This window comes from Capsicum annuum, chromosome 12 (genome assembly GCF_002878395.1).
Source record: "Capsicum annuum cultivar UCD-10X-F1 chromosome 12, UCD10Xv1.1, whole genome shotgun sequence".
Lineage (NCBI taxonomy): Eukaryota > Viridiplantae > Streptophyta > Magnoliopsida > Solanales > Solanaceae > Capsicum > Capsicum annuum.
This window is the reverse complement of record NC_061122.1, coordinates 65,866,811-65,876,805: the sequence shown is the minus strand read 5'-3', so window position 1 is coordinate 65,876,805 and position 9,995 is coordinate 65,866,811. Positions and strand designations below refer to the sequence as shown.

Here is a 9,995-nt window from a genome sequence, read left to right as displayed (position 1 = left end):
AATGTATCTTTCGATTTGAACCATACCTTAGTATAATGCCACAAGACACAATCGAAATTCCACATAGCATAATAACTTTGAACGTGTTATTCCTTGTGATTACATCGGTGACACTACATGCATAAACATTTCATTCCTGCTTTCCACTCAACATGCTTAGCACTTTTATGGCCATGCGTTATCCATATTTTATGAACATTTATGAGAACAATTCCAACTCTCAATCGAAGCGACACCACTTCTATATTAATATAGGTGAAGTTCTTTGCCATATTTGAGACACTCGTTTCTTGAACTGAACCTTATTAAGAGTATTAGATGTCAACCCTCCAATCTATGACAACTAGTACTAGTATATCTCTTAAGTACCGAAACATCCACGTATCAACAACTTGTTGTTACCCTTTGAACCCATAACTATTCATTTCATAGTGCCAGGTAGGCTTGCCATTATTGGTGGACCTAATTAAGAAGTTTTAATATAATCAAACTTGAAGTTTTATTCAGTAACTTCCTTTTAATAAGTTTTGTAAATAGATTAGTCAAATTAATTTGACTCCACCATTGTAATAGAAGTCATTCCATCTGGAATTAGCTTTCCCACATAATCATGTCAAGAACTTATGCGTTCTTGACTTCTCATTATATAATCTTTATATGCTCGAGCTAGAGCGGCTTGGCTATCACAAAATAGAGTTCATATTTAGCAAAGCCAATGGATTTTCTTAAAATCCCTCAACAACTCGACCTTTTTGCTTGCTTCTACTAATGCAAGTATATTTCTTGGTTTTAAGAGGAGGATTAATATTGCGTATGTTCGGGAGACTAAGTGGGTAGGGTCTAAGGCTAGGGATGTGGATGGGTACAAGCTGTGGTACTCAGGGAGTGAGAGGCGTAGGAATGGAGTAGGCATCCTAGTTGATGAGGAGCTTAGAGGGCAGGTGGTGGAGGTTAAAAGGGTCACCGATAGGTTGATGACGATTAAGTTGGTCATTGGGGGGTTTACGCTGAAGAGGAGGTGAAAACGAGTTTTTGAGAGGCTTTGGACGAGGTGGTGAGAAGTGTGCCTAGCTCTGAGAAGATTGTCATAGCAGGGGACTTCAATGGGCATATTGGGGTTTTACCGGGAGGCTATAATGATGTGCATAAAGGTTTTGGTTTCGGAGATAGGAATGGAGAGAGAGCTGCTCTGTTGGATTTTGTGAGGGCTTTTGGGTTGGTGGTAGTGAGTTCGAGCTTTCCGAAGGAGGATCACCTGATTACCTTCCGAAGCACGATAGCCAAGACTCAGATTGACTTTTTGCCCCTTTGGAAGGGTGATAGGGCTTTATGTAAGGATTGTAAAGTCATTCCGAGTGAGCATCTTTCGATCCAACACAGGCTTTTGGTGATGGACTTGGTTATCAAGAAGAGCAAGAAGAGGAGGGCCGGGGAGGGTCGACCCAGAATTAAGTTGGGTGGCTTGACGCCAGTTAGTACGCTGGAGATAGGGGAGAAGGTGGCGGGAATGAGGGTGTGGGAGTGTAGGGGAGACGTGGATGATATGTGGGATAGGGCCGCCAGCTGCATCAAGGAGACTGCTGGAAAGGTGTTGGGTATTTTGAGGGGCCGAGCAAGACAACATCAGGGGGACTGGTGGTGGAATGAAGAAGTTAAGATGAAAGTAGAGATTAAGAAGGGGGCGTATGTTAAGTTGATTAAGAGTAAAGATGAAGAAGAGAAGCGGGTGATTAGGGAGGATTACAAATTAGCTAGGAAGGAGGCTAAGTTTGTAGTTACGGCTTCTAAGACAACAAAGTTTGAGAGCTTGTATGCGGGGTTAGAGGAGAGAGGCGGGGAAAAAAGGTTGTATAGGCTTGCTAAGGTTAAGGAGCGGAAGAGTCGTGACCTCGATCAAGTGAAGTGCATTAAGGGGGAGGATGGTAGAGTACTGGTGGAGGATGTTCACATTAAGAAAAGATGGCAGGAGTATTTTCAAAGACTCTTGAACGATGAGGGGGACAGAGGCATTGAGTTATGGGAACTGGGGCACTCAGAGGAGTGCCGTGATTTCAGTTACTGTAGACGCTTTTAGGTTGAGGAAGTCAGAAAGGCTATTCGCAGGATGCAGAGGGGAAGGGTGATGGGGCCTAACGAGATTTCAGTGGATTTTTGGAAGTATACTGGTGGGGCAGGTTTAAGGTGGTTGACTGATTTGTTTAACGCATTTTCAAGACTGCGAAAATGCCTGAGGCTTGGAGATGGAGTACGACATTCCTTTATATGAAAACAAGGGTGACATTCAGAGTTGCAATAACTACAGGGGTATTAAGTTGTTGAGTCACACTATGAAGATTTGGGAGAGGGTGGTTGAGCTGAGGTTGAGGAGGATCGTGTCTATTTCGGAAAATCAGTTTGGATTTATGTCCGGTCGTTCGACAACAGAGGCAATTCACCTAGTGAGGAGATTGGTGGAGCAGTATAGGGAAAGGAAGAGGGACTTACACATGGTGTTCATCGACCTGGAGAAGGCGTATGACAAAGTCTCTAGGGAGTTTCTTTGGAGATGCTTGGAGGTGAAGGGGTCCCGGTGGTGTACATCAAATCTATTAAGGACATGTATGATGGAGTGAAGACTCGGGTGAGGACGGCAGGATGGGACTCAGAGCATTTTTCGATCGAGACAGGGTTGCATCAGGGATCAACTCTTAGTCCGTTCTTTTTGCGTTGGTGATGGATGTGTTGACGCGGAGTATTCAAGGTGAGGTGCCTTGGTGTATGTTATCTGCGGATGATGTAGTTCTAATTGATGAGACGCAGTGGGGGTGTGAATGATAAATTGGAGGTTTGGAGGCAAACCCTTGAATCTAAAGGGTTCAGGTTGAGTAGATCCAAGAGGAAGTATATGGAATGCAAGTTTAATGACTTGAGGCATGAGGACGAGGTGGTAGTGAGTTTGGATTCTCTGGTTGTTTTTAAGGGAGATAGTTTTAAGTATCTTGGGTCTATGATTCAGGGGAATGAAGAGATTGACGAGGATGTCTCTAAACGTATTGGGGCAGGTTGCATGAAGTGGAGGTTCGCCTCGGGAGTGTTATGTGATAAGAAGGTGACCCCAAGCTTAAAGGCAAATTCTACAGAGTGGTAGTCCGTCCGGCCATGTTGTATGGAGCAGAGTGTTGGCCAGTCAAGAACTCCCACATTCAAAAATTGAAGGTGGTGGAAATGAGAATGTTGCGTTGGATGTGTGGACTTACTAGAGGGGATAGAGTTAGGAATGAGATTATTCGGGAGAAGGTGGGAGTGACTTCGGTGGAAAACAAGATGCGGGAAGTGAGGTTGAGATGATTTGGGCATGTGATGGGGGGCACGGATGCCCTAGTTCGTAGGTGTGAGAGGCTAGCTTTGGATGGTTTCAGGGGAGGTAGAGATAGGCTGAAGAAATACTGGAGGGAGGTGATTAGACATGACATGGCGCAGTTACAGCTTACTGAGGACATGACCCTAAATAGGAAGGTGTGGAGGTGGCGGATAAAGGTAGAAGGCTAGTGTGTGTGGGTGAGTCGTAGCAAGTAGTTAGGAGAGTTTTTGTGTAGCTGGGTTAGTAATCCTAGGATTGTGTCCATAGGTAGGGGCAGCCTAAGTTGCTCGGACTCGGGTGCGGGTGTCCGATACGGGTACGGATCTAGAGGTCGGATCCTTCGCGGTCTCAATTTAAAGCTTCGGGGATATGGATCTAGGGATGGATATGGGTGCGGGGATTCGGCAAAAAATAATTTAAATATCTAAAAATAGAGTTATAAAACATAAATTATGAGATATTATATGAAGAACTTGAGGAAAAAATGTTGTTCAAGAAGAAAATCTTGGAAGGAGATAAAAAGAAAAGCAATAACATAGAAATTTCTATATACAAGGTATTCCGTTTTCTTCAATTTCACCTTAGCTTTTGTTTTGATTACTAAATTTCTTAAATCTGTCCGGACTTTTCCAGTCAATTTTGGTCAAGGTACCCAAAATTGGTTGATCAGATCGGGTACGAATCCCACACCCACACCCATACCCACACCCATGTCGTGTCGACACGGGTGCGACACCAAAAGTGAAGAGTTCAAGTAATTAGAGGGCAGCTAGTTAGGATAGTTTGGGTGTGTTGGGTGTCTTTGGTCTGTGAGTGTATGGTACTACTGTGTGGGTGTCTTATTTCTTATTTTCTCTTATTTCTTATTTCTCTTATTTCTATTTTTATTATTTCTTATTTCTATTATGCCATTCATCTTGTTTCATGTTTCTGTACGATCTTGTTTACTAGTCTTTATCTTGAGCCGGGGGTCTATCAGAATCCTTTCTACTTCTTCGATGGTAGCGGTATGGCCTGCGTACATTTTACCCTCCCCAGACCCCACTTTGTGGGAATACACTGAGTTTTTTGTTGTTGTTGTTGACTTTCTTAATGTAATGAGGTTAACTCAACAAATAACCCCCTCTAGTTTGTTTATTCTTGATGTCCAACATAGTACCAATTTGTCCAAGATCCTTTAAAATTTGAAAAGTAAAAAACCTTCTCGTTTCTATTATGGTCTTTATAACATTTTTATAATCAGCATATCGACAAACTATCATACAACATCACATAGATAGCAAGAATTTAAGTAGGCTTTTGGCCATGAAAACTAAAATTTTTTGGAGTTGGAATTGGAATTGAAGTTGAAGTTGAAGTTGAAGCTGTAGTTCGAGATGTGTTTGGCCATGTCCTTTTGAATTTTTTTAGACTTTTGGAAAGACTTTTTTAAATATAATTTTATGCCCCTAATTTTCAAAAACTGTCAAAACCACCCAACTTAACTAATTTACCTGCAAGATGCAACCAAATATGAGAGGACACAATAATGTTGCCTTTGTTGTTGGTGTTGCATACAGAGTCGCAAGAATGGATGGATTAAGGTTCCATTGTATCATGATGAGATTTTGAGGAAGAAGAAAAAAATTGAAGTTGCCCTCAATTTTGAGGGCTTTTATCGATGGAAGTAGGAAGACGTGGCCAATGTGGTGGTTAGGCATTTAATTCCAGTTGTTGGATGAAATTAATAGGGTGTTTTTGTAAAAATAAAAAAAATGGGGTCATTTGTAACAATAAATAAAATTAAAATTGAAGTTGGAAAAAAGTGAAAATAACTTGTTTTCACTTTTCCAAAAACAATTTGGAATTGGATTTGAAGTTCTCATGGCCAAACACCCTAATTTTCACTAAAGTGAAATAATTTTGTTGAAAAAAGTGAAATTCTTATGGCCAAACAGGTCCTAAATTTAAGCATGCTATCTCAAATTTATGTTCTTCAAATATATATTAGACACATGTTCATTCTAATGATGCCTTTTAATCACATGCCAAACACCCCCCACACTTTAAAGATATCAAGTGTCTTTTCGTATCACATATATAGAAAACTGAATTCACTAAATCATTTTCTCTAGATCGCGGATTCACTTATAACAACTTTCAGGTGTAGACACGTACTTGTAAACAATGTAATATTTCATATTATTGTACAACATGAAAATAAACTTAACATATGATCTTTATGCAAGAACAACGAATCCACAATGATCACATAAGAAAATATTATTCGTAAAATTATCAAGCCTTTGAAGATCATCACAAGTAAAGCATCTACCCTAACATTCATGAAAATAAATCCACAAAATCACAAAGGATAGAAATTTATAAATAAATAATAATTAGGGTTAAAGAAATAGAACCCTAATTTTGTCACTTTCTTCGTTCAAGTATCACTGCTTTGATATTCTCCTTCGACCACAATTTCCATTTTTTTAATTCATCATGAATATCACGTATTTTTCGTTTCACATAAAAGCTTGATAACCACAACACTGGTATCATGAGGGAAATCTTCTTCAACTTCCTCCATTTCTCGCGTACAACACGTACTATGACAACCAAAAAGAGTAATCTCAAATTTGAGTCCTTTAACAGCTTTTCCCAGCTAAAGCGTGATATTAAAAGTGTGATATTAAAATTACCAGTAAACCCATTTACCAATTTACTTAATTCATGCTCCCTTCTGTATCAAGTGAACCTTCAATATCAACAACCAGTGAACACTACCACCACTTAGTCCATATGCCCTTTTTAATGACACAATGATCAGCCCAGTCTCCAACTGAAACATACTAGTGTCCTTCAATCAAAATCGTGGATATAAAGCAAATCCACAACCACTGTTTGATACTCTTTTTTTGTGCAGTCTTCATATTCACTCTTTTGATAAAACAGATTGTTGGAAAATATGTAACATGAACACATAATATGAAAAAAAAACACAAAGATGAAGGCTTAATAATCCGAACAATGAACACATAATTAAAGGCTTGAAACATGCGCGAAATGTTTTCCTAAAACCGATATTTGCTCTCTTTACTCTGCTAGACTGCTATGGGTTTATATGCAAATAGTTTTAATAGATATAACAAGCCTATTGAATTCTACACTAAGCAAATAGAGTAGAAATTCTTCTGAAAAGCAAGAAAGCAAGAAGTCTGGACTTGATCTTTTGGAGAAGAAGAAAAACTTTGGGGAAGGCTTGTAAAAGATACGTTGTAACTTATAAAATTATGATTGAGATTTGCAGAGTTGGATTTAAATAACATTGGTGGTACCAAAGGATGAAAGGACACTACGTTTCACTAAAAGACACATTTTCATAAAAGACATAACCTTTCACCAAAAAGACACTTTTTCATAAATGACTTTTATTAATCTAGTTTAATTTCAATAAAATATCCAACAGCTATGGTACTTATTACAATTAACCAATTTAGAAGATGGCCTTTTTAGCTTTGACAAAGAGAGTTCCTGCTTTGCCTCCTAATTTTCTCAAAACAAACAACGATGAAACTCTCCCGTGCACAAAAGAGTAGGGCCAAAAATATGCGAAACTCTTGTTAACAATTCAACAGGTCTGGAAACTGAATTTCATCGTTGGATTTAGTTTAAGATGATTACAAAACCAGTTTTCATCCGACCATACTTATTGGAGTGTGGCTAATGTATGCATTGGCGTACTTCCCTTGAATGTGGCCTTTTATTTAACCTATTCAATATAGACCCATGGAAAATAGTAAAAGACGTGTTTTACTATCTAAAAACACTCTTTCATATTATCCAGTGTGTCTTTCCTCCTATGTGAGAGTTCACTTCTAAATCTATTTCTCTGCTGTTGCAGTTCACATCAGGTGCAAGTAGCATCTCCCAAAAAGCAGCTGTGGCTGCTTTGGGACTGGGCTATGCTGGTGGAGAAGCAGTTGCAAAGATGGTAAAAGCATTCCGTGAGCGGCGAGATTTCCTTGTCAGGAGCTTTGGCGAAATAGATGGTGTCAAAATTTCAGAGCCTCGGGTAACAGTCCATTTATATGAATTATGAGTGTATTTAATAGTAAAGTTTCTTAATGGAGGACTTAAAAGTAGAGAAAAAGGATTTTGTGCATCTATTAGTGATAAAACATCTTACCTTTTTCCTTTTTGCACTCTTACCTAACCTTGACATATTGAGCCCAAACTTTATGTTTTCTTTTGCAGGGAGCATTTTATCTATTTATTGATTTAAGCTCTTATTACGGAGTAGTGGTTGATGGATTTGGCACCATCAGCAACTCAGAATCTCTTTGCCGATATTTGCTGGATAGAGCTCAAGTAAGATTCATGTTTTTTTGAACTTTAAAAAGCATAATTGCAAGATGACAGATGTGCAACATGTTTAGTTACCTATAGGTCCGAAGTTGCTTGCACTAAAAACAATTTCTAGGATACACTCTCTTGCCATTTTTTTCAGAAAATACGGATACTGCAGCTTCCAAACAACTCTTGATACTGACCGTGTAAGTGTGTTATCTAATTGAGCATCTAATCTAGGGATTCTGCAGAAAAGGTTTCCACCTCAACTATGCCATTCTTGACTGGCCAGGCATAGATAATCTGGTCAAAATCTAGAAAGACAATCCTAGAAAAATCAGACAGTTCGTCGTGGTTTGGTGATGTGCATTACCTTAGGATGCTCCTTGCCAGGTGTAGAAGTACGGGTGGTGCAAGGGGGTTCTGAACCCCCTACGTCAGAAAATTACACCTTATATACAAGTTCAATTTGTTTATTTATGCATAAATGTCAAAAGTTTTGAATCCCCTTGACACAATATGAACTTCAGCTCAGCAGCCAAAGGTCTTAATGTTTAAGCTCATTGTTACGGGTTCGATTATCACTAGGGACATTCTTTTTATTTTTTTTGAATCCCTTGTCAAAAGTTCTGGCTTTGCCCCTGCTCATTTCTTTTCTCCATGATCTAATGCACGTGCCTCTCTCTTACCTTAAACAGGTTGCGCTTGTTCCTGGGGATGCATTTGGGGATGACACATGTATCCGTATCTCCTATGCAGCATCACTCTCGACCTTGCAGGCAGCTGTGGAGAGAATCAAGAAAGCATTGGTTTCTCTCAGACCTCCTGTCTCTGTTTAAAACATATATCAGTGTAGCGATTCCTGATTTGGGTGCTGCTACAGCCTGCAGCCAAAGATTGTAATTAGTTTGTAGTCTGATCCTCCATTCTCTCATTATATGTATTCTTAAGTGCATTACTGACAATTATTTCTCCTGGGTCTTCGGAAAATTCCTCTGTACTGAAGTTAATTTGTGTGCAATTTCTTGGTTGATGATTGAAAATGAAAATGAAAATAAGTGAGTGACGCTCATCTCCAAAATTATGAGTCACTGATATAGAATTAGTCAATTGTTTGCCCCTTTAACTGTTGACTATGCTCTTTGTCAGAGGTTGGAAAATGTCCTAGCCCCTAAGTTTGTAAGGCATAATACATAAATGGCCTATAATATTGCCTTAGTTGACAATATTAGGGGTATTAAATGGGCGTGTTGGGTTGAGATTGCAAATACTAAATGGGTTAAATTGAGATTGCAAATACTAAATGGGTTAAATTGAATATCGGTTTGGTCAATGACTTGTTCAAATTCACTTTGGGTTGAAATGAGTAACAATTGAGTTGGGTCTTGACTTGCTCAATTTGATCCGCTTAATCTAAAACTATAAACATATTAATATTTAAAAAAATTACATAGAGTAGCATACCTAATACTTAAATTATAAAAAATAGCAGAACTTTAATAAAATTACACTGTGTAGTAACAATAACATTATTTTAAAAGTGGTTTACTTTTACTGCTTTAGAGAAGCTACATCTCCCTTTCACACTTTTCTCATTCTCTTTCCTTTATTTTATTTTTAGTTTGTCCTTTATTCATCCCATTATCAGATTACTCTTTTCCCTTTATTCATTCCATTATTCACTCCATTATCAGATTGCTTTCTCACCTTTATAGCATGATTTGATAAGGATATTATTCCTCTTTCTCAGGTAACTAATTAATCCAGTTATTGCATATTTTTAGTTTCTCTTTTTTTTTTCTTACTGTAATCTATTAGCAACTCCGACTTTAAGATTTTTATGCTTTAATGGCTGAACACACATCAAAATCACGAACAAATAGGGGTATAACACCTATTAATTTATTGTCTAATTTTTTAATCTTGGATTAACTTAGGAAGTAGTTAAAGTTGTTTCTAATCCTATACAGTCGAAAAAAATTTGTGAGTACGAAGGAGCTTAGATCCAAGTTTCATAACAACCTAGTGAAGATGGCTGATGTTTAAAAAAAAATTGTTGAAAAAAATTTCTTCTCCAAAAGACAAAAAAATAAAAAAATATGAGAAGAAAAGAAAAGCAAAAGAAATTGCAGAGTCAAGCAATGGTGATGATGATGTTGAGAATTCTTCTGCTAATGTAACTGAAGAAGACATGGAGGAAGAGGTATTTTTCGTAAAGCTTTTATCAATTTTGGGGTAATATGTATTTTTCATGAAGTTAATATGTATTTACTGCTCATTGATATGTATTTAGGGATTTCAGTAAAATTGATCTGTTAAGATGATA

The 9,995-nt window shown here is 38.1% G+C and overlaps 1 protein-coding gene across 1 annotated transcript in view; it reads left to right on the top strand.

Annotated features, from left to right (window-relative positions):
• The window catches only part of LOC107851006 (bifunctional aspartate aminotransferase and glutamate/aspartate-prephenate aminotransferase), an 18,808-nt gene extending 10,058 nt beyond the window's left edge, over nucleotides 1–8,750 (top strand). The window contains exons 8-10 of the mRNA XM_016695885.2: nucleotides 7,224–7,394; nucleotides 7,577–7,690; nucleotides 8,368–8,750. Coding sequence (XP_016551371.1) covers nucleotides 7,224–7,394; nucleotides 7,577–7,690; nucleotides 8,368–8,508 — 426 coding nt within the window. The 3' untranslated portion in view covers nucleotides 8,509–8,750. The remainder of the gene's footprint in view (nucleotides 1–7,223; nucleotides 7,395–7,576; nucleotides 7,691–8,367) is intronic.
• Nucleotides 8,751–9,995: the final 1,245 nt, after the last annotated feature.